The sequence below is a fragment of the Pyxicephalus adspersus genome, chromosome 12 (genome assembly GCF_032062135.1).
Source record: "Pyxicephalus adspersus chromosome 12, UCB_Pads_2.0, whole genome shotgun sequence".
Classification (NCBI taxonomy): Eukaryota; Metazoa; Chordata; class Amphibia; order Anura; family Pyxicephalidae; genus Pyxicephalus; species Pyxicephalus adspersus.
The window spans coordinates 34,386,753-34,412,263 of NC_092869.1; the positions used below are offsets into that span (position 1 = coordinate 34,386,753).

The following is a 25,511-nucleotide window of genomic DNA, read 5'->3' on the forward strand; positions in this document are numbered from 1 at the left end:
GTGACTGAGATTGTAGACGAGCGAACATTAAAGTGTAAACCCGAGGGAGCTCATCATGTTTTATTTTGTTTTTGATATTTACAGACTATGAATGAATTTGAATATCTGAAGCTGTTGGGGAAAGGTACCTTTGGAAAAGTTATTTTAGTCAAAGAAAAAGCAACAGGAAGATATTACGCTATGAAAATTTTAAAAAAAGAAGTAATTGTTGCGAAGGTGAGTTGTGTGGGTAACCATATCATTTTAAATATGAATTCAGCCTGAAAATAATGTTTTATTCTTTTTAAACTTTTTTTTTTTTTTTTTGTAGGATGAAGTAGCGCACACACTGACTGAAAACCGCGTCTTACAGAACTCTAGGCACCCTTTCTTAACGGTAAGTTGTACTACTGTAGCAGTTGTTTTTTGGCAACAATTTTTAAAGAGGTATTTTGTAATAATGTTTAAAAAAAAATGTAGACGCTAAGGTGTTGGGGAAGCTGGCCTGGGAACATTGTGTTGTCGGCTCAAATTAAGCAGACTTGGATTATTACCAGTATGATAGGTCAACCCTGTTTGTAGTTAAATGTTGGTAAAATTACCTTTCCATTGTAATTTGCACATTCTGTACACAGTTTGTGGATGCTCCCAGAAAACTTATTGCCTACTTGTAATTGGCTCATTGCATTTCTAAAAATCTTCACAATGCTTAAATCAGAACTAAACTTCTGCATACAAAAACAGACAGACAGAATTTTTTTTTTGCAGAAAGAACAGGTGATGACCCCTCTCCAGTAACATGTATTTATATGCTTGTTCCCAATATTTTTTAGTAGTACACTGATCCGTGTATGTGCAGCCCAGTGTGGGATGCTGGGACTGAATGAATTCCTCCTGGGCTGGCTCTTGGGAGAAGTAATTCCCACATGTGATGTTAAGTCTTCATGATTGAAAGAACTGAAATCCAGTAAATGAAAAATGTGAACCATGGCCAGTCAGGCTAGTGAGGAAAGGAGTAGACGTTCCTCATCCAGGAAACAAGGGGGGGGGGGGCTCTATCTCAGCATGAGAATCTCACAGTATGCAGTGAAATCAGAGTAAGCAATTTCCACATAAGGAGGAGTCTGTACAATTTGTGTAAGACTGAAGAGATAGCTCAATGTCAGCTTTAAGCAACTTTTTTTTAATTCAATGAGGGTTTGATTCAATGATGGGACAGCGTCTCTGCAGACTCCACAAATGGTGTTACACATCAGGCTTCATGTATCAGTTGACTTTGTTTCCCTACACCAACCAGTTGGATAACAATAATTTTCGAGAAACCTAGTTGGCTACTGTTGGACACAACTATTTATGATATGTTGACTTCTATTCCTGGTTTTTGAATCTTCTGTCAACCCTTTAATGGGAAAACATTAAGGACTACGTACAGCTAATGACCTTGTATGTTTTTGTTTTTTTTTCCAGGCATTAAAATATTCCTTTCAAACTCATGATCGCTTATGTTTTGTTATGGAATATGCAAATGGAGGAGAGGTAAATACTGAAATTTTATATTGTGAATGAATTTTTAGATTTTGTTTGGTAGTGAACATATGGATATATAACCTGCTAATCTTTGCCCCTTTACTAAGGACCAAACTTTATTGAGGAAGTCTCGACGATCTTTTATATGTGATTGTCATCTCTCACAATATTCATAACACATGTGAATCTGGAGATCATCCCACCTAACTATTACAGGTTCCATACTCCATTCTTATTCCCTGCAACCTAGTCCTGAAAAGCCATTACATTGTATGGTCTCGGCTTACCCCTGAGAAAGCCATTAGGTAAAACGCGTCAGGATTTAGGACTAATACTTTATGGACTAACAGAAATCATTCAATAGAATCATGTTCATGTATTTCAATGATAGGAAATCTCTTCTTAGCAGTAAGATCCTTTAGCCCCATCATGTGAATGAAGGCTAAGGTCAATTGGCTAATACCACATTACTATTATGTAAAACATTTTGTTTAAATGATATTTCTTTTTGAGTATTACTATAATTAGAAATAAGACATCAAAACCTCAAAAAAGGTTCACTTAAACCAACTGTATTTTTCATGTTATGTTGCATCATATTGTGTGTCTGTGTATGCATGTGTGTGGGTGTATGTATGTATATGTGTGTGTATATATATAGTAAGTATGTAAATTGTATCGAAATACTGTATTTTTTTGAGCCACAAAATACCCCCACTCTCTTTATCTCCAATTTTTAATGACAGTCCACTTAGAGGCAGGCACTAACCAGCTATAAGCTGAACCAGTGCTAAAGCTAGCACCGAACTCTATATCCTTCTTTTGCTACCTAAAGGCCCAATCCTACTGTCCCTTATGATAAATGTGGCCCTGAAGGGCAGAAAAGCTTCTTCTGCATCCATCTCTGTTTGTTTCACATTGTTATCCAAGTTGCGGTTTCTTGCTTTCATGAATAAACCCAGTGATGTTCCATTTTCAAATGTGATCAACTGGCAGGGGTATAACAAGGTCTTTAATACACTGGGCTGGATTTAAAAAAGCTCTCCAAGGCTAAAGAGAATACACTTTCATCAGTGAAGCTGGGTGATCCAGCAAACCTGGAATGGGTTTCTTAAGTAATTTGATTTGTAAGCTAATGTTTTCAATCCTGGACCAGATCCATTCCAGATTTTTTGGTTCACCCAGGTACACTGATGAAAGTGTATCCTCTACAGTCTTGGAGAGCTTTAGTAAATCAGGCCCATTGACTAGAGCAGTGTATACAGAAAGCTTTTTGCAAAGTTTTTAGCAAGCTTAAAGTATCTTTGTTGGAACTTTTAAAGTTCTCCAGTTTGGGAAAAATAACCAAATATTATAATGGGAGTGCTTCAAAACAAAACCCTAGATGTAAAAGGCACAAAAAGTGCTTCACTGTATTCATGAATAGAGCAAAATCGGATCTTTAAAGTACTGCAAAAACCAGAATTGTATTTGCAGCAGTGGAAGAAAAAACAGGGAGATGAACTCTGCTGATGAACACTGCTGCTTCTGCTGGTGAGTTTTAATACAAGGAGGCATTTTAATATATATCTCCACTTTCTCTAACAAAATCCTATACTGCAGTGCAGCATAAGGAAATTATGGACGATCGTTTATTACCTCTTTTGTTTGTTGTGTCCTATGGGAAGTGCTGATATTTCCTGGTTGTTATCAGCCAGGTGTAGAGTTTACAGCTCTTCCATAGTACAATGTAAACTTTGATCCATTCACCCTGCATAGCAACATGATGGATAAAAAAAGGCCATTTATCAGTGTGGTGACTTCACACGCATGGCTACTTTTAGATCTAAAAGCTAATAGGCGGCCTTGTTATCCTAAATCAAAAATGATTGCCCTTGGACTACAAATAATTGTTCTAAATTGATCATTAACAGTATCCTTTAAATAAAAGGAAGTGTAATTAGTTTATAAAGTCTTACAGTGGCCATTTCAATAGAGTTTTTATTTTTTTGTGGAAACCAGAGTAACTGAAGACCTAAAATTAGCGTTATATTGATTGCTTGGAGATGGGATTAAAATAGTCCTGATCAAATATGGTGGAAAAATCCAAGTCAAAATTGGCTTAACATTGCCATGTAATATGGGCAGCTTTACTACAACTAAAGGTTGTTTCTTAGTTTCTAGAAGGTGGGGAGAAATAAAGAATGCTTTCCCGTTTTTGCTGTTTTTTTTAACACGGATACAAGAAATAGGAGAATCGGTTGCCACAGGAAACACCAAAAACATTTTCAGGAAAACACTGAGCAGCTCCAATCTTTTGGCAGCAATGTACAGTGGTCTCCAACTTCGCTTAGCATTCTGCTATGGCGGATCACTAAACAACCAACCGGGGATGACCACTGTCCTTTCTTATGAGAGAGGATGTAACAGAGTACCTCCATGAACGGCACTGTGTGAACAGCACTCATTTGTTCTACTGTCTCTGAAAAAAAAAAAAGTGTATGAGTGATCTCTCTTGATCCAAATCTCAGACTGCCTAGAGTGCATGGAGACATTCAGAAGATGAATTACTAAGCAGGGTTCCTCCCGAGGTTGCTAGGGGTTCCTTGAGCTATGACTGATTGCTCTCCCATCTGATGGTGCTTGCATAGTTTAAGGTTTAACCAGTGTTCAACCCAGACATTTTTTTAAGCTGGGTGGCAGCCCCTGTATTGTGACCAATCTCTTCAGTAACCACCCAAAAACAGCTGGGTGGTTACTAAGAATTGCTGGGTGGTGTGCCCAGCTAAAAGAGGCTGGGGAGAAAACTGGGTCTAACACCACTTGGCAGGTCCACAAGCATGACTCTAATGATCTTTTTACTTGTTTCTAAAGCTTGCATTCAGACCACCACAGTTAAACGTCAATGTAAAAGGTATTTTTCTACTACATTTATTTTAGCAAAGATTCCCCTGAGACCTGGGCAATGTTTTTAGGGGTCTTCTGGGGTAAAAAAGGTTGAGAAATGCTGCTCTATATAATAAGTAATAAGCAAATATAGCTGCTCCATGTACAAATCGACTTACTAACCATACAAGGATTGTAATGCGTTACTATCCAATCATAGGGTTATTTTATATCCAGCAGATCTTATTCACATCCAATAAATCTATTGCTATCCTTATATTGCTATCCTTATATAAGGTGGCTGTGTGTCATATACTTTTTTGTAAAGTGTAGAAGAATAGAATGTTTTTGACTTCTTCATAGCAATCGCATCATTGAATAGATTACTAATGCAGCAATTTTTTTTATTATTGCAGTTATTCTTTCATCTATCAAGAGAACGTATATTTTCAGAGGATCGAGCCCGGTTTTATGGAGCAGAAATTGTCTCTGCGTTAGATTATCTTCACTCTGAGAAAAATGTAGTTTACAGAGATTTAAAGGTAACATCCCGGCTGTTCTGACTTTGCTGGAGTTCTGTGTTGTGTCGAGCACTGGAGATCTGTCAGATATAGCAATGTACAGAATCTGATTAGGAACCTTTATTGGCTAGAGGCAATGGCCTAATAGACATGAGGGGAGAGCTTGGCACATATTGTTGGGGTTCTGGTTATTTCTTTAGTACGTGTAATGTGTTATACCACAACCCTGCGCAGGGATCTGCCTACATAGCCACAACAGGACCTAACCTTAGATATTTTTATATATATATATATCACGTTGTGCATGGGTTTATATAAACAGCCTTGCATTTACCTGGTATGAACAAGCCCTCTTTTGTTTTGTATTTGCTTAAATATTGCGAACCTTAGACAGAGCATAGATAATTCTGCATTCAGCAACAAAAACAACAAAGAGATCATCTGCTTCATATACCTATTTCACTTCTGGAAGCCAATAATGATTGCTGCACTGCATTCCTGTAATCACTAATGCGACAGATCAAACTGGGAACAGACAGCTCCAGAATGGGCGCGGTTTAACCTTACCTGCCCCCCATCACTTTTAATTCCAAGTAGGATATTGTTTTCATGCAAAATGCTACAATATTCTATTTGCTTTCTACCTGTACACCTATACTTATCAATGGGCTGCTGCCTTCTTTTTAGCAGTCTGTCTTTTTTTTTAATTAAGGGATTACATTACTGTGAGTTCTATTGTTAGAATCAATAATGAAACTTCCTAAAACTCAAGTGAGGTACAGATGTCAGATAATCATCACTGAGACTTTAAAACTATATATATATATATATATATATATATATATATGTGTGTATGTGTGTTTTAATTTACCAGTGTGATTAGTGTTTCCTTTTAAGGATAACCGATCTCAGCAGTACAATCATACGTCCCTTAGCAAGTCTTTTATAACTGACCTTTATTCATTGTTCTCTTGGCATCCATTGCAGGATAATAAGCCAAAATTTTGTACTGGTAGGGCGAGTTTACAAAACACAGAAGTAGACCTGTATATGTAATGAGAGATTGGGTGGAAATGCTCCATTTACCTGTCTTGGGCTATAAATAACCCCATTTCCTCCTCCCTCATTGGAAGCACTTTGAACAGGAGATGTAAATTAGTGTTTTGTTATGCAGCGGAGTCCTCTGCACTTACTGGCGGGGTTATCCAAGGTAACACGTCAGACAGATGTGAGGTAAGGGGGGGGGGGGGGGAATAGTGTAACATCTTCCTGTTAGACTGTGTGTAGAATGTCATAGGGGATTTCTCCATTTTTTTTATATTTTTCAAACCTTTTTTTTCTATTGCTGTTTCAGTTGGAAAATCTTATGCTGGACAAAGATGGACACATAAAAATTACAGATTTTGGTCTCTGCAAAGAAGGCATAAAGGATGGGGCGACTATGAAGACGTTCTGCGGTACCCCAGAATACCTCGCCCCTGAAGTAGGTGGAAAACACTTATTTGCATTTATTAGGTTTCCCAGGGAAAAATCACTGTGCTATCTAACCCCAAGGGGACGCTGCTTAATGATACCCATTGGCTGCTTTCACTTCCATGCACTTTAACTCCTGCAAAATCCACATTTCACTTTTCTGGGTCCACAAATGGGTCCCCAAATTTTTGTTGTCTGTGTTATCCTTCTATTCTACTTTTCTATGTTCTTTATATTTGGATTGAACGGCATGTCAATCAGAATTTGTTCATTACTGAAGCAACTGATACAGATCAATAGGCAGACTTGTGTTGTTCTATCTCAGTTTTGTGGTTTAATGTTACAGCATCTGTTAAAGCTTGAAATATGTTTTGTGTGGACCCGACAATTCAATGCATTAATGTAGACAACCCGCCCAGTATATATTTGTGAGCTACTTCCTGCCAGTGTTGTTCTGTTTTCTAATTTAGACTTCATGGCAGACTACTGACTGCTTTGACTGCAGTGGTAAATTTAAAACAATGCGCCCAGTTTGTTGATGCCTGTGACTGGACTATTATGTTTACTAATATTCCTGCAATAGACAAAGCTCCGTATGTTAGATGTTCAAAGTTATGCTGTGGTTGGTGTACAGTGCTTGCCTATCCCTCTACCAATCTGATGTGTGTGGGTTTCTGGTATCCTAGTACAATGACTGATTGGGGTATTTTTTGTAAGTTCTGTTAACTTTTGGATAACCTGTACTGCAGGCAAAACCATTGAACCAAGAGAACCAGTGGACTTCCTGTACTAGATATTTTCTACAATATTTTATTACCATGTCTTGTTCTTTTTCACTGAGTAGAGTAGCAAGGCTTTGCTTTCTCATGAAGTTATGTACATTAAGTTAAATGGTGATCAGATTGGTGGGTAAATATTCATGAATGTATGAAGCACAGATTTACAAAATATAAAGCAGAAGCAGGGAGATTGTGCACGGCTTGTGCTCAGGTACAGCTTTCTCTCCAGCAAGGTAAACAGTAAGCACATCACCAAATCCTACTTCAAGTTTTGTGGGATTAGCAGTTACATACACATTGTCTTAGATAACCGCAGACTGCAAATATTCAGCTATGAGTCTGTAGGCAAAGGGATGGCTAGGCAAGTCAAATCCTAGAAATGGATGTCTCCTGGGGGATAACCAAGCTCCACCTTTTTGAGCTCAGGTCCATTTAACATATCCCTAAACAATCCTGCAGGCAGAGTATGTCAGGCTCAGTGTAAACACAGACTGGCACATAGGGAAATGTATCCAAATCCAGCAGTGCATGTACATGCTGCAATGTGCATTCACACAGAGATACTCTTCTGTTCTGACATGTTGTATTCTAGGTTCAGACCTGCAACAGGATCAAGTAATCCAGCATGGCTTCCGGCATGTCAACCCCTCAGTCACTTAATAAATTAGTGTGTGCAGATTTGACAGCAAGTGGCATTGATTGGTACTGAACGACTCACTGCTGTCCCCATTCACTATGGGACTGCCATGGGAGAGGCTATTGGTAGCCTCTCCCCCAGGCAGCAGTTCTCTGGCATGAGGATGTAATCTCTGCACTGCAAACCAGTCTGAACATAGCCAACACTTGCAGCAATTTATCTGTAGTTCCTCAATGTAACAAGGGACTGATTTTCTTTACACAGTAAGATGTGATTACATTTTGTGAACACGGCTGAACCCAGCATGTTTATGCAGTTGCTGCCTGCTTGTGTTTTTCTTCTATTTGGAATCTGTTGCATGAGCAGCAGTGCTGGCGATCTGTTAGCTTTGATGTGCCCATGATTATAGCGGGTACAGCTGTTGTGCTGTCTCTTGTAAATTCCAGGCTACAGCTGTCCAGAGCTGTTCCTCGTGGATTGATGGTCAGCCGGGTTTAGCATATGACTTCTCTGCATAGAACTCCCTGTCGTTAATAGATGCGTGTGGCAATCGCGCTGACCTCCCCAGGAAATTTGCAGTGCAGATAGCAGGCTAATATTATGCTGGCTCAATGTATGTCGGAGGGTTAATTTATGGGTCTTGTGCCTCCTTTGTGTCCTGCACAGTGACAAGGGTAACTTATAAAACAAGAGGTGTCAGTTTAACAACCAATCAGAGTCCAGCTGGCTATATACGATATGACAGATTATGGGTACTGTAGGCAACTGGATTTAATAGCAGAGCATTTCAATACCAGCTGCACCCAAAGCTTATTGTTCATATACACATGTGAATATATTTTGTAGTTCATATGAGAGAGAGAGAGAGAGAGAGAGAGAGAATATATATAAATAAACGTCACAACTACATATATATTCACGTTTGCAAAAGGAAAAGCAACAGAGCTAATTATATTTGCTGACAGCCATAAGAAGGGTTGTTTAGAAATAGAGTGATGAGGTTGAAAGCTCTTCAGGGCAGGGTCCTCTCCTCTGTATTTGTCTATTATTCGCAACCCCTATTTAATGTACAGCGCTGCGTAATATGTTGGTGCTATATAAATCCTATTTATTATTAATAATAATAATAATAATAATAATAATAATGAAATTAATTTATAGACTCCGCATATGAAACACATGAGGACATATTTGGAATGGTATTCTGGATGATAAATGTTTAATTAGACTTTCTCTTATTACATGCTTGTGGTTTTACATTTGTATTACTGTAATAAAACCTGGTATAGGTAGATTGGTCACTATAATGATTCCATCTCCCTGGATAAAAATTGTTAACATTCAGCCACACAGGAAGTGCATTCATTTTAGGGTGTCATCAGACTCATTGGGCTCTATTTATGAATCAGATTCCATCGTGGGAATCTTCCAGGACTATGTGTTTCAATAGCAGTAATTAATTTACACCAAAGAATGTTTGAGGGAATGTCAGATTCCCTGTTTTATAAATAGAGCCCATAGACTTCTATTGTAATAAAGGGCTATAAAGTACAGCTATTGTGCTGCACTGCAAAGTAAGAAGCAGAGCCCAATTGTGGAATTACACTATTAGGATTGTTTCATCATTATTAGTGAAGGCTGCATTAGGTTAAAAACCTGCATTTTTAAACCTGCATAATGACATACAATTCCCTGGTAGTGTAACCGTTTTCTCATTTCCAGCTGTTATTTACCAGTCCTAGTCCAGGACTTAGAAGATCCCATTGGATTCCCTCTTATGTCATGTATCAGCCATCCAATCAGAGATCAGACAGACCAGTTTATTCACTAAAGCCGTACAATTTGCATCAATGAAGTGCAAAAGCCATTCACAGACAGCAACTGTTCAGGATTTCTCATGAATAAGGCCAATTGTGTTCCCGTGCAGTATGACAACAGGCCCTTTTGCAAGGAGCACCAAGATATAGTTTTTTTGATTTATCATTCTATTAACTATTATCATCTGTCAGTGGCATACAATGCAGGGCCAACTGGTAGCATGAACAGATGAATACAGCATGGTTTCCTAGACAGACCCACCCTAGAAAATATTAAAACCACAATATGATGTGCTGTGTTTTGGTAAAGGGGGCAGCTGAAGGCTTTGAAGTCATTGAAGTTGCCTATCGGTAAAAAGAAAAGTGTAGAATAATAGAGAAAAGGACAGCTGGGCTACTCTATTGCTTTGTGTGCGTAGACGTGGGAATAGAAGATAAGAGGCCTGCTTTGTCTCTTTCTTTGGCTCAGAAATTTAAAAGCTCCTCTCCTATATTCCCTTCAAGACCTGGCTTTCCAAATTACCATTTTATTGGCATCTTGTAGGATCTTCGTGTCCCAATATACACTGGGTGAAGTATCTGGGTATGTGTGTGTGTACATAGATTGAAGTGTAATGAAATAATAATCTGGAAGTTTCACACGAGAAAAGTTGATTAAATACAAGAATAGACAGGAACTGCATATCTGTCCCCAGGGTATCGGCTAATATTGGACACAGTCACTATTATCATATATAACTATACGATGACATTTCTGATCTGGATATTGGGCATTGATTCAGGTCAGGGGGGAGGTCAACACAACAACCAGGTATCAGCATTTTCAGATATGTTCCATATGCACCCGCTTCGGGGTTAAAAGAGCAAGCAATACTAAGAACTCAGGTGATGCCTAATCTACTAGTAGCAAAAACTATGTTACGAAGAGGAAAATAAAAAATGATACAGTTTGCCACTGGCATTGCAACAGAAGATTTTATTTTTCCCTACACTTTGATCAAACTGTGGCCTGCCCTCCAGGGCACCGGTCTTGTAAAGACTGGTGATCCACCCCTGAAGCCGGGGCCTGCCACTGCCAGATTTTGTTGCTTCCTCGCATTGTGAGATCATCGTGCCACCACATCGGTCTTTGGAAACCTCTGAGGACCCAACAATGGACAGCCAAAATGAAAGATCATATTACCTGGCAACAACAAGCCAGCTTCCTTCAGTTGCATGTCCTTCCTACTCTGTCCGGAAAGGACATGATTCTGGATCTGGTGCATCATAAGGCATGTAGCAGAAACATACAGAGGTGGGCAGAAACACCAAACTCCCCCAGGTAGACCGAAATGATCAGGAATGGTGCTCTGGGTATCTCACTATCACCAGCTACATATGAATCCAGCTTGTGTAATGTATCCTAGAGATATACGGTGAAGTTATAGGCCAGCGTAGATAAGACAAGGAATTGAGATTAGTGTGCTTTTATTTTCTGTCAAGCTCTGCTGTTTTTATACAACACACAGGCTCTGCAGGTTGGCGGCTTGCCCCAGTTTTAGCTGGAGTCGGAGCCTTTTTTTATTTGGCACAGCGGTGTTACGTTCTAAGGCTAGGATCCTGAGAGTTTTTCTTGCCAGCAGTTGAGAAGATCATCTCTCAAAATACAACTGTGCACGTCTGACAGGATCAGAGAATTTCCCACTGACTTCCTCCCTGCCATGATATAGCATTTGTAATCTTAGAAGATTTGTCACGCAGTGATTTCCATTAAACATTAATAGTTCGAGGTGGGTTCAGTAATATGTTGACCTCCTGAGGTCTCCAGAATGTCCTGGTCTGAACTCCTGCCTCTTCATACATGGAGCTCTAGGTGCTTTATCTTCTTTGGAGTTCCCCCCACCGCTCCCATACTTTCACAAGAGTTGGGGCTTCCTTATAATGGCTGGGACAGGTGTGTGATCCTGCAGGTGCATCTAACTAATATTTGGCTCGACTGATTAAGGAAAATATGAAGGTTACCACTGGAGATTTTTCATTCTGCAAATTGCAATCATTTGGCAGTCCTACTGATCCTCAGGCTTTATTTCCATGGTCACGGACTTGATGGACGGATTTGATGTCCCTGTTTTGCATACGGACCTGAAAAGACTATTTACCTCGTTGCCATTTATACCCTCAGGAATAAATGTAGAGCTAAGGACTTCCGACATGGCCAAGATCCCTATCACATTTGAGATAATGACGGGAGGACCAGTATCAGGAATGAAGTTGGAGAAAAGGGAGTTCCTCAATTAGACTTGAATTTAGGAACTTACCTGGAGGGTTAGCATTTGAGGTTAAAAGTTAGGCACTAAGTAGAGGGATTGGGGCTAGGCACCAAGATGAAGGGGTTAGGTACTAGAAAGGGGTTGAAGTTTGGCACTGGGTTAAAAGGGAAGATTAAAGACGGGCACCATTGCAACATTTTACCACTCAAGCTAGGAAAATTGGACATTTTATGGGTAGCATAAATTTTTCTCCTGCCTTTCAGTATACTATTACGGAGACTGAAAAGTACATTCCATTTTTTTGGAGTTCTTCTTTAAAGCCTCCAAGTGAAATCCTGTCTCTGGAGCATGAACTTGTGAGCTCTCTGGTAAGGGATGAGGCTGGCTCCTGGCAGACCGGCAGCTGTGCTAGCCTTGTACTTATATGGGGCAGCTGCAGAGCCAGCTGTCGTGTGCTGTGAATCATACGCCAATAGATGCTGTAAATAGACCTGAGTGTAGTAATCTAATACCTACCAGCTTTTGCATCTTACAGAGGGACTTGAGAACACCCCCCCCCCCCCATGTCAGACACAGCCACAGTTAAAGTTCCATTTAAAAGACAGTTTGCCCTCTAAACAAAAACAGCAGAAAATGATTCAGCTTATTAAATAAAACCTGCCTCTTTCTCCTCATTAATCACTCTCCTTAATTCAGCCAGAATTTTTTTTTCGTTCTGCTGTTGTTGTTTAACTCTATCAAGGGATCCATTGAAGAGATAGATTGGTGAGCGGGAGCAGTACTCTCAAACAGAACTGGCAATCATTAGCGGCGTTTAGTACAGTAATGTGAATTCAGGAGCCATTAACAGTCTTGTAATAGAATTAATGGGCCATCCTGCTTTTTAATCGCTTATCAGTAGAGACTGGCAGTACACTATGAACATGTGGGGAGATATAAAGGGCCATATGCAGTATATGAAGTTCTGAAGTGAACAGACACTAAGCTGGTGGGATGGCAGAGACATCAGCTAAGTTTTAGCTGTACGGCCAGCAAAGGTCCCTTTCCACAAGCATGGGCAAGGGGGTTTTCTGTGTGTTTGGCATTTCTACTGTACTTGTAGGTTTATTCAATTCCCTCTCGATCATAAAAGATGAAGGTGCTAAGCCATGCAGCAAATCGGCATGATGTAACTAAGAGCTTGACTGAAGTGGAAGCCATTGTAACGGAGGCAGCTACTGTTCCTTAGTTGGTGGTCTACTAGGGAGGAAAGAGAGATAATTGTGTGTGTATCTATGTGTTTATATATATATATATATATATATATATATATATATATATATATATATATATATATATATATATATGTGTGTGTGTATATGTATACATACATATACATGTATATGTATAATATATTACAGGATCTGCCTGGCTGTAAAAAGTGGTAGATTTTTTTTAATGGCACACTACACCCACATCGATCTGGTATCTATACAACATGCAGATGCTGCAAGATGTGCAATGTGTTTTGTAAGGAAACTCTATCTATAGTTAATGATCTTGTTGTTTAGTGTTACAGGAAATGTGAGCACACTTCTTTACTACTTTATTATTTGTCTTGCAGGTATTAGAAGATAATGACTATGGCCGGGCAGTGGACTGGTGGGGTTTAGGCGTAGTCATGTATGAAATGATGTGCGGTCGCCTCCCCTTTTATAACCAGGACCACGAGAAACTCTTTGAACTTATTCTTATGGAAGAAATTAGATTCCCTCGCACTTTATTACCTGAAGCAAAATCTTTGCTCTCTGGTTTGTTGAAGAAGGACCCAAAACAAAGGTAAGATGTGAATGCTTTGATTTATCAAAGGTAACACCACCTTCGCTTCTCTTGCAACTCCTACCCTACAGACTGCACCAAGAATCACAGAAATGTAGATTTGTTTTCTAATCTCATGTAAGGTTTATAAAGTACTTATTTACATCATTTATTATAAGACAACCTTACTCAACCCTCCCAACATTCCATATGGGCACCCAGCTTGTGGTGTGATGACCAGCCCTGTTCATCTCAGTAAAAGTAAAGTATTTTATGTCAAGCTAGTTTTCTCATGATGGTGACAGACCATTGGACCATTTTCCTTGGTTTAAAAATACAGAAACGGAGATATAATAAAACACAAAAGCTGCAGAAACAACAAATATTTACTGAGGTTTGAATAAATATTTTTTGCTGCTGCAATCACCAGTTGGCAGTCTGTGGCAGTGCTGGTATTTGCTGGCTCCCCACCAGCTCTGCATAGCAATGTCCAGTGAAATATGACAGCTCAGCTGCTTACCTATTATTTGGGGTTTATCGCTTTTGGTTGCGGTCAGTTGCCAGACCCTTTGAGTTTCGGAAAGGTTAGCAGTGGCCCAAACACACAGTAAGCATTATTGGTGCTGTTGTATTGCTTTTGCACTTTGTATAGGCACCATCACGTTGTGCACCTCACCCATTTTGGACTCCTTTGGGTCCCCCAAGATTTTGTTGCCGCCCTATTTTTTGACATTGTGTATGTCCTAATATACCATTACCATAAAGCAAGGAAGTTAACCTTAGGAGTGTAAAGCGAACACCTACGGCTGCTTCACCCCTCTGAGAGAGCCTAATTCTGGGCACTCCTCCCAAACAGACCTAGACTTCTGTACACAAGAGCTGTGTTCCAACCCCCTATGTCTCCCTATGGGTCTCTTATACTGCTCATTGGTACCACTCATCAGTCTTGGTACAGGATAAGGCAGGCGCAGATATCGGTAAACCTTGTGGGATATAGGAAACTGGAGGGTAATTCAATTGGCCAAAATTTATCCAATTAGTTGGATATCCTTGAGTGGACTGTCCCTTTCCAATTGGAAATGCCATTAAAATTGGTTGCGCACATGAAAGCAAAAATGAAAATTTTCAGTGTATTAACTGCTTTCCTTTATGCATGCAGGTTAGGTGGTGGCCCTGATGATGCAAAAGAAATCATGCAACACAAATTTTTTGCAGGAATCGTATGGCAGGACGTTTATGAGAAAAAGGTAATATATTTAAATACATTTTTTTGTAAAATGCTCATGGTCCGTTGCTTTTTCATCCATGAATTTACAAATTTAAATAGTGTTATCTTAGTGACAAAGCTGGCGTAGTAAAACGGTTATAATGCTGCAGTATAATTCGCCCCCAAGCCTTCCTATTCTGCCCCCCTACTCCAGAGTGAAGAAAAGCACAGCTGTTGCCGATTATGGCAGCTGTGTTGGCACACTTTTGCTTGGCAAGGGGTGGGGCTTCCTGGCACAATCTGTAGAGCCCGGCAGCCTGTGCACTGCATTCCAGGAGCCAAGATGGTGCAGAAGGCCTCAAATTGATTTTACAATATGAACCAGAGTCCTGCCAAACAGAAATGGAGTGTCCTGTCAGTGTGGAAGGGGGGAGGGTGGCAATCTGTCAGCCTTATAAATAACCACTTTGTCATAATACTGCTCTATTCCCATCATGTTTGTGGTTCAGCAATAAATGAATGCCCTTTGCTGTCCTAAGGACCTCCTATTAATATTTAATATGCTCAGTTGTTTCCAGACTCGGGTTTTACCCTTGCTTGTGCATTCTGCATCCATGGCATCTGTTTCATTGACTTATTCAGTAAGAGGCACTGGTGATCATAAACCACTTTACCTACACATCTGAAAAGTGACTTCAAACATTCGAGGGTTTCAATTTACCTTTAGGGCGATTGGAGATGCAGGAGATTTGGTAATTGAAAGTTGCTGCTTCTCTATCCTCTGCTGACTCAGATCTGAATGCAGATCATTCTCCTGTCCCCTGAGTGTGGTGGAGTGCTGCCAGCCTAGGGGGAAAAAAAGCCGCTTACATCATTTTTAATGGTAATTGCTCTTTTCCTGCCCCATATCATAGGAAACAAGTGATCCCTATTTAGGAAGTATGGAAAAGACACATCATATAAAAAGACACAATGATCATTATTATAAGGGTGTGTGTAAAGAAATTATTTGCCAATTCTATAATAGAGAGGAGTACACCTTGTATAGAGGACCTGGTTATCTGCAGTGTTCTCATGGCCACCAATAGAGAAATGCAGAATCCTCTCCTCTCCTTACTATCATTTCCTTGATTGCTTTGAGGAAACGTTACCTTCTTAACACAGATATATATAATATCATCAATATCAAAGTAGAGTATGGTTCCTCATACCACTCTCTTTTTAAATGCAGACTGGTGCCTTATTCCTATCTCTAGTTTAAATTAGGACTTGTTCCCAAACCTGCTTTATGCATCCAGTTCTGGTGACTGTGTGTACTTGTTGCAGTGCAACACTTAGCAATGTGTTTTAGTCATGATTGGGCTCACATCTGCCATAGCTGAACTCTATGAACCTTCTTATGACTTTACTAGCTGTGTGCTTGCTCCAAATTAGAGATTCAGAAAGTATTGATGTCATGGATAGCCAAGAAACAGGTGTTTTACCTGATATCACCAAATACTCAAAATGATGGCAAATGTGAATCTTAAGAAATTCTGCATAGTTATTTATTAAGACTACAGTGTGGGACTTGCTCCATTACAGTATATCCAACCCAGGTGCTAGAGCGGTTTTTGGGTGCTGGGTATAAACTTAGGGTCTCAATCTGACGGTTTTCAGTATGGGCTTTATGTTTATATACCGTACTTTTTTTTTTTTTTTTTTTAATGTGCGGAGATCCATATTTCTTCCTAATTCCTATTTGTGTTTTTTTCAGCTTGTACCACCTTTTAAACCACAAGTCACATCAGAGACAGATACAAGGTATTTTGATGAAGAATTTACGGCGCAGATGATTACCATCACACCGCCTGACCAAGGTATACAAGGACTTATTTACCTGTCTATGTTACCGTTTGTAAAATACTGCCAGTGTTTTTTGTTTTAAAGCCGGGTGGGAAGAAGCTGTAGGTGGTTGGCAGCCCCTAAATTGTGAGCCAACTCTTCAGTAACCACCCAAAAACAGCCGGGTGGTTACTAAAAAGTGTTGTTTGGTGAACGCAGCTAAAAGGGGCTGGGGAGAACACTGACTGTCACAGGAATTGAAAAATAATTATCAGCAAGTAATAATTATGTAGGGAATGTCAGAGAAATGAAATAGTATGTTGGACTTAAGCAAGCTGGCATTGGCCCTAGAATGCAGTGCAGAAAAATGACCTCATCAGTGTGCTGCTGCTTGTTGGTTCATTATCCAGTCAACATAAGGGGTTTGTCCTGGACCAGGCTGCAGTTGTTTTGAAAGTCCAAGACCAGGCTTTGCTATTAATATATTTTTTTTTGTGGGATTCACTATTCACATACATGCATTTGCATAAGGTCAGATTTAACAAGGGCTCCTAGCATTGCATACAACACCAATACAGAGCGCATGTACAACCTCTACAAGCTGATGTGCTACTTTGAGTTTCATTAAACCTTGTAAAACTGCAACAGTGACCCCAGCAGGCTTCGTCCATGTACTTCATACCAGATATGAAAAGTACAGCCATGTATTCATTATACACCCAGCCACAGGAAGTACTTTCAATGCAAGGTTATAATGGTCAGAATGCTCACAATTGTTTGCACCTTTGATCCTTTCCAATGACAAAAGTCTAACGTGGGTACGTAGCCTAAGTGGCATACTGCTGTCCCACATGTTTTTGTTGTAGACATTGGATTTTAAGCTGCACTGGGTCCTGCATGTTGCACTTTGGTATATTTGGTTCATTGTAGACTCTCTACACCCCTACAGTAAGTCATAATGACAATCACATTTGACAGTAATATTTAGTCAGAAAGTAGCCAGATATTGATGAGCCGTGTGTAGTTTTTGTGGTGTAGGCATAGCCCATGGGTAATTCTTACTCAAATGACGTCCACTTAAAATTTTAATATCCATTTTGGCAGGACATGCCAATTTAATTTGGAAATGTATGAATTGGTAGCTGTTCTCGGCTTGTTTTCTCGAAAGAGTGTGGGATTGGCAGCTGATTCACAATGGGCAGCCTAGGTTCAGACTGCAGATTATAACAGCTGTCTCTTTTTCCATTACATGGCTAACTGAAGCTGAAAATCCCATTAGTCCCAAGTGTCCAGGACAAGTGGAAAAGTCACAGCGTACTTGCGGTGTTGAAGAGCTGTTGAACTTTTATGTCCAACCCATTTATAACTTCAAGAAGCTGCATCTTGCTGGCTATACGCAGAGGTTCTGCAGCAGCTGGTCCAATCTTTCATGAATCTTTCTACTCCTTGATAATCTTGTCTTTTGGCCCTGTCCTTTGGATTATAATCTTCCAGCCATTCAGGGTATTTACTTCCTTATCAAACGTTGAAGGCTCTACGCCAGATCCAGAACTTCAAGAAGAGGCATACAGTTTCACAGGATAAAGCCATTTGTTAGATGTTGCCTACAGATACCACCCACTGTAAATAACATCACACGGCCTGCCAGGACACATGTTGAAGTGCCTCCCTCAGTGTAATATCAGAAGTACGAGTTCTTGAGTAGAAAGCGGGGAATCCCTGTGTAGATTCTGGTTACATTTATAAAGATCAATCGTGCATGCCTAATGGGAAGTCAGTAGACATTCACTGGTTCCTAAAGCAGTTGGTGGTCTACATACCTGTGAACTGAAATGTCCTAAAGTGCTGGCAGCCATGGGGGGTAGGCGGGTATCCATAGTCTAAAAGCTGCCAAAGCTATTATGTCAGGTGTGGATATTTGAAAGCTGAAGCACCAAGTTCCTGCTCCTCTCAGCTCCCTGAGAGCATGCTAAGCATTTATTAGTTCATGACATTCTTTTGAGTCAGATCGCTGAGAGCATGGCAGGTGTCCCATTTTGATAGCATTGTATGCAGAGCCTCAAAGTGTCCAAACTGGTTCTGATTGTTGACCCTATTTGTTGATAATTATATATGGGAACCGCACATTGCTGCTGCCCAGGTATTACTGGATATTGTTTAGGATGGATAAAGATCTGTATACACATTCAGTCTTGTTCAGTTACTAAGCAGCTGTTTGTGTTTTCTAAACCATTTTAGTGAACTACAAATGTACTGATTTGGCAATATGGGTTTATGGCCAATTTCCTTAAAGATCTGGGTATTTTGGTTTTAATGAGGTTTCTCCATTTGGTTTGCCAGAATTATCTTTAAAGTAGACCTGCTGGTTTGGATTGGTAAAACACCAACCTGACTACTAAATTCTGCTGCTGATAAAGCTTAGGTAGGTAATTTCTTCCTCAGTTGGGTAATGCTTAGGCATTCAGGTGTCCCATGATGTCAATTTTTTTAAGATGGGTGGGAAGAAGCTGTAGCGGGGTGGCAGCCCCTGTATTGTGACCTAACTTTTCAGTAACCACCTAAAAACAGCTCGGTTGTTATTTAATAGTGCCAGGTGGTGCACCCGGCTAAATTGGACTAGGAGGACAATGTGTGCCTTATGTTTTAGATGATCAAATTGTCTCTTGGGTTCACTTTAGAGACCAAAGACAAGTCCGGGATTACAATAGGAGTGATCAAACATGTCAGTTTACTCTTGAAAAGGAAGTAAAAATGGTTTCAGACCAGTAGATTGTTTTGATAGGTTGATTTCAAATCAGACTATATGATAGTCAATTTTTATATAAGTAGGAACCTACCTGTTTCCCCTGTTTGTATAAGTAATACAGGTAGTCCCCGATTCAGGGACATTCGACATACGGATGACTCCTTGATACAACTGGGGCCTTCCTGCTCATTCGTGTGCAGGACAGAGGCTTGAGGGGTGGAGGGGCGAGTTCGCATGACTTGCAGAAAAAAATCTTTTGCTGTTCTGCAGCCTCTTGTAACTTTTTAATGATCAAGACAAACGCTGCAGTTGTTTCTTTTTCCATATCAAAGCACGGCTTGCTCCAGAAGTTAATAAATGTCTAGGCTCCAAAAGGTTTTTTTTTTTTTTTTTTTTTTTTGCTTTGTTTGTGATTAGTTTATAGTGAGGATTTTATATAGTAATTGACACCATACTGCCTAATAATATGTTGAGACAAACATCTGTCCTGATTGCATTTATTAAAATAATGTACCTGTTCCGACTTACATACAAATTCAACTTATGGGAAAGGGACTATGGGTTTGTTCTTATGTAACCCGATGACTACCAGTACATTTGTTTTGTGCCAATCCTAAATCCTAGGGTAACTTATATGGACAATACTGAGAAAGTTGGGGTTTCGTTTTTGGCAATGAACTATGTATTGAATGTTCAGAAAATACAATAATACACAGTGATATATATTTTAAAGGTAGAGCACTTCCATTAAATGGGTCATGGAAAGTGTTGCCTCGGTGTCTATACAAAGAAACCCTACATATCAAATCCAGTATGTCCGATGTTTGGTCTCAAATTTAGCACTCCTGTAAAAGTTGCTCAACTAATGCAGGTGCACAAGAATCATGTTTTACTCTCCAGATGGTACCTTGTTCCATCTCGTTTATCTAGGTGTGCCCTGGGACATTCTCCTCTGTGCTTTCATGGTTGTAATCAATTGGGTTCTTTCTTAGGTATTTGTTGGGAGTGCACCATGACCCACTCCATTTTAAACCAAAATCTACTGCCTACTCACAGCTCTTTTCGGGTGCCAATGCCAAGGTATCCTCCCATGGCTCTGCTTCATTGCAGGCCTCCCTGTCTTTCCTTGATTCACTTTCGTTTCATGCAACGCATCCTCATAGCCATGCCCTCGCTATGCTTTGTTTAGCAGCTATCTCCTCAGATTAGTTATTTTGAGGTAAAGAGAAGGGTCTCCTGTACACTCACTCGCGAGAAACGCACAGCTCTCCTAACTGATTCTATGGGAATGTTTGAAACAATTTAATCACCATGGATTAGGAAAATTCCTCCTCCATTCTTTGATCGTTCTCTACTCCACCTTTAAATATCCTGTGTTTTCTTTTATTTTTTTCTTTTATACACCCTTCATCCCCTGCCTCCTCCCTTTCCCTTCTCCATCCTTTCCCCTTTTCCTTAAAGTAGGCCACCCCTTCCCTCCCAATGTATTTGTCTTCTGTGATTTGGCCTTTTCTTTCCACACATTAGGTTCACCAGGTATCTTTTTTTTTTTTTTTTTACGTAGATTGATACGTCCTTGAATATGTTGTATCTCCTTTATCATTTTCAAATTTATTTCATGAATTGTTTTTTCAGTCTTACCTGACTCAATGTCATGTTTACCTTGTAATTCCAATAAAATGTATTTTGCGAAATCCAGTATGTCCAAAGAATCGACTGGTTTAAACGACTTCTTACCCAACGTGTTTCGCTAATAGGCTTCTTCAGGGGATACATTGAAAGAGTTACAATAGTTTAGAAGTCATGTTAATGGAGGGCTAATCTGTAGGGTAAAGAAGTCCCTTAGAATGGGTTGACTTTGTTGGGCTCACCCAAGGAAATTGTACTAGTGGTATCATATCCAGGAAGCCCCATTTACGCCCAATGGGCAGCTTGCGGAGCAAGTGAATGGCACCCTGCTGTGTGCTGTGCTCCCTTCCATTGATTAATGTAGCGGTTGTTCTAACAGATACATGAACAATTTTGGGTGAACGCTGTTCACAAGTCAGATTCTCTCCTGAAATGAGCCTAACCATTGGTATCTGGTGCGAATCATCTGACGTGTGTACAGACATAATAGGTTAGAGATCAACAGCAATAAGATGGTTTGTATTTATCTGGAGAAAAACATTTGATATAACAGGTAACGATTTACAATCACTTTAGCAGATTAGTTAAGATTTCAGACTACTTAAATCCTTTTATGGTCATTCTGTTGTAGAAATATGACTTCTTATTGACAAAAAAAGTCATCGAAATTATTCTGTTTTAAATTATTTTTGTTAAGTGGCTGATATTTATTTAAAAAAAATTTTTTTTTTCTCCGCAGATGATAATCTGGAATTTGTTGACAATGAAAGACGGCCGCACTTTCCCCAGTTTTCCTATTCTGCAAGTGGAAATGCCTAGATGTTTCACAAACTTTTTTTCTTTATTTTTCCATTGCAACACACAGACTTCATATTTGGGCACTTATTTCATCAGACTTTGTACAGGACTTTCTATAGTTTATGAATTACAAACTATGTTTGTATGACCACAAAGGAGTTGACAAATGTCTGGGGAAAAGTCTGTACGTAAAAAGAAAAAAAAAAAAAACGGTTCTCCCATTTCACATTTGCAAAGATGAAAATATTCCATCCATTAAATTTTTATGTATGTATTTTTTTTTTTTTAAATATACATACATTCATATACATTATGTTGGACGATGCCACACAGCCAATGTCTTGAGAATGTGCTCAAAAGTTATCAATGGAACTACAAGAACAACGAGCATATCATGAATAAGAAAAAACAAAAAAATAAAGTTACTATTCTCACTTCCCTGGTCACCCTGTACCATAAGCAACATTCTTTTATTTATTTTTAGGATTTTTAACTTTTTTCAAAGTGTGGGGAATTGGGATGTAGTTAGGAAATACTAGAAGGCATAGTTGATAGTGCAATAATGAGAAAGTGAACGTGTTGTGAGTACTTGTCACTTTTTTTTTTCCTTAAAAAAAATAAAAAAAGAAGCATCATTTAAAACAGGAGACCAACAACTGGATCAGCAGTTAATAGCCTCAGTGAGGTCAATCATGAAACAAAAGTTCATATCTTGCTGTAGAAGGACAATACATATCCGATTAGCTGGGTTTTAGTTCTATAACAAAAATGTCATTTCTAAGGCTTTTACTATTGTAGCATGTTTGACAATATTTTGGATTTACCTGCGAAACAGCCTCTAGGTCTAGCAGAGGTAGTTGTAAATGGTATAAGTTAGCCTAAAAAAAAAATCAAAAATAGTTTTATGAATTTAAAAAAAGCCTACAAAAACAGATCAACTCAAATAGCAATTTAATCAGAAATACAAAATACAAAGTAGAGCTATCATTTATATAAAGTCTTGCAAAGAGTAAGGCATTTTTAATATCATGTTTAAAAGTAAATACAATTGATGCAACACTACATCTTTAACTGTGTTCTCCCCAGCCCCTCTTAGCTTGGCGTACCACCCAGCACCTTTCTGTAACCACCCGGCTGTTTTTGGGTGCTTACTGAAGACTCAGAATACAGGGGCTGTCACCCAGTTTAAAACATTTCTGGGTTGAACACTATTTACCTACCAAGGAATAGTGTAATGCACTTTTCTTGCATGTTTCCTTTTTTTTTTCTTTTTTCCCCACAAAGAGTGTTTCGTGAAGACTTTTGGGTTGTATTGAAAGAGTAATTGTTACTTCTGATAGAAGTTTAAAATGGCTTTTTTTTTTTGGGGGGGGGGGGGGTTATGCATAATAAAATATTATCCATGTCCATTGCACAGGAAGTGTAGCACTTAATAGCCTACTATTCCCCAGGTGGGAAGGGCGGTTCGTTCATTTTTCCCAACCTATTCCATCACAGAAAATATAACAACCATTTAAGGAATGCTTCTAGTCAGCTGCTTGCTTTGGTAAGTTATCTAAAAGAGGTCGGAGGGGTCATATATGACAATGGACTCGGCTTGCTTTCTTATAAGGTGACACTACTCCGATAATAAGTATTACTGGTGGAAAATGGAGACGTCAGGGTTAACAGAGAGTAATAGGTGACGTGTTAGGAAGTTGGACTTTTGAGTGAGAATTTCAAGGATTGCATAAAGTGAAAACCTTCTGCAGAGGTAGAAAACTAGAAGCTGTATTTGGTATATTTCTGTGTTGTATTTTATTTTTTTGGTGTGTGCTCAAATGTTTGCAGCCATGCATAAAAAAAGGTTCTTTGCACCCCCGGAGTCTTCCTATTCCTTGCTTTGTGGATCCAGCATGTGTTTGTACAAAATCATTGGAAATAATTTTGTTTTTTTTTTTATTTTTACTTTAGCTTCTACTATTGGCAATAAAACAAAAATATTAAAAAGGGAATTTTATATTGGTGGGGTGTAACTTGTAACTAGATGTATGCAGTGTTCTCCCCAGCCCCTTTTAGCTGGGCGCACCACGCAGCAGTTTAAAGTAACCAGCCGGCCATTTTTGGGTGGTCACTGATGAGTTGGGTCATAATACAGGGGCTCCCACCTGCCTACAATTTCTTCCTACCCAGCTTAAATAAAATGCCTGGGTTGAACACTGCAAACCCTAACATCTTATTTTTATATGTTTGGCACCGGAAACTTTAATTTTTTGGTGAATCTGTCTCTTCCTGCTGCAGGCTAGCAATGCTAATCCACGGCCGTGCAGTTTAGTAATCATGTCCTCAGCCTGCCTTATGTGCTTGCTGTGTTGAGCATATTGCTGCCTATCCGGTTTGAGTGCCCAGATAGGCAGCCAGTAGCCCAGTTGAGGAATTTCACACAGCAAGATGGCAATGACTGGCTAAGCAATGGCATAACGTTGGCAACCTGCAGCAGAAAGTGCTGTGACTGGCACGATTATCTACAATTTGCGCCCTTCTCCAAAACAAAATGGCGCCGCAGATGAAGGATGAAGATGGCTTATGAGGAGTAACACACCTGTCACCAAGCGCTTGTCTGATGCTTTCTATTGTGGAAATTACTTCACGGTGTAGAATACCATTAGTTTTATTCATGTTACATTCCATGTGGTTATTACAATGTGCATAAATATTTTTATGTATTGCTTAGCTGCTATTTTTTTTTATTTTGTGCATAATCTTTCACTATTCTGCACTGCTAGTTTTGGAATCCCAAAGACATTAATGGAAATGCATGAAACTTGAGTATTTAGGCCCCAACAGGCTAATGATATGTATGGATCAGACACCGACATATGCCATGGTGCCGTCTTTTTGCAGAATAGTTAGAACTTCTTTTTTCTATGCTACTAGCTGTCCTCAAACAAGCGCACATCTCTTTGGATGAATGTTTAATTTCTACAATAAAATCACGTCGTGAATGGAAATGGCATTTTTAGTAGCTACACATTTTGAAGAGTTGTTTTATTAGTTATCTCAGAATCATTTTTGATGTGACTTTTAATGTTTTCTTGCTGTTCCATATATTGAGTCTTGTATTTCATACAGAGATTTTTTAGAATGTTCTTGCTAGAATCAGGGAATGCCATTGGTGTTTACTGCGTAAAATAAAACCCAAATAGATAAATCTAATGAAATAGATGAGGGTAGTATCCGGGAGACAATGTAGGGGCAGTAAAGAGACTTTGAGGTCACATGACCTAATTCCAGCATGCTTTGGCACACGATCTGTAGGAGGGGCTGCCAAGTCTACACCCTTACTTCGCTGGGATGAAATGTGCAATCCATGCCTCCAGGTCATGTGACTCAAACCCAAAACACGGTGGGATCTGTATTTTACAGTTTTTTTTTTCTTTTGTTACTGCTTCTACCTTGACCTTCTGTGACTCTATTCTATGAATCTATTAAGACTTGAGATTACAATTGGGCAACATGGTGTCCATGGTGCATGGTAAATGCTTGCTGGTCTCAATGTTTGAAGCTGCTGATCAAGCCAGTTAGGAAAAAAAATGTCCTGATCGTTAATGGAAACCCAAATTTGTGCCTACTTACCTTCTCCCCTCTGCCCTGACATACATCTTCTAGGTTGGTAGAATGGTC

At 39.4% G+C, this 25,511-nt stretch overlaps 1 protein-coding gene across 2 annotated transcripts in view; it reads left to right on the forward strand.

Moving 5' to 3' along the window:
• AKT1 (AKT serine/threonine kinase 1) overlaps positions 1 to 22,745 on the forward strand; it is a 79,601-nt gene extending 56,856 nt beyond the window's left edge. For both annotated transcript variants that reach the window (XM_072428844.1, XM_072428843.1), the window contains exons 6-14: positions 85 to 216; positions 311 to 376; positions 1,447 to 1,515; positions 4,788 to 4,913; positions 6,247 to 6,375; positions 13,451 to 13,665; positions 14,804 to 14,891; positions 16,608 to 16,710; positions 21,790 to 22,745. In XM_072428844.1, the coding sequence (XP_072284945.1) occupies positions 85 to 216; positions 311 to 376; positions 1,447 to 1,515; positions 4,788 to 4,913; positions 6,247 to 6,375; positions 13,451 to 13,665; positions 14,804 to 14,891; positions 16,608 to 16,710; positions 21,790 to 21,869 (1,008 nt within the window). In that variant the 3' untranslated portion in view covers positions 21,870 to 22,745. The remainder of the gene's footprint in view (positions 1 to 84; positions 217 to 310; positions 377 to 1,446; positions 1,516 to 4,787; positions 4,914 to 6,246; positions 6,376 to 13,450; positions 13,666 to 14,803; positions 14,892 to 16,607; positions 16,711 to 21,789) is intronic.
• Positions 22,746 to 25,511: the final 2,766 nt, after the last annotated feature.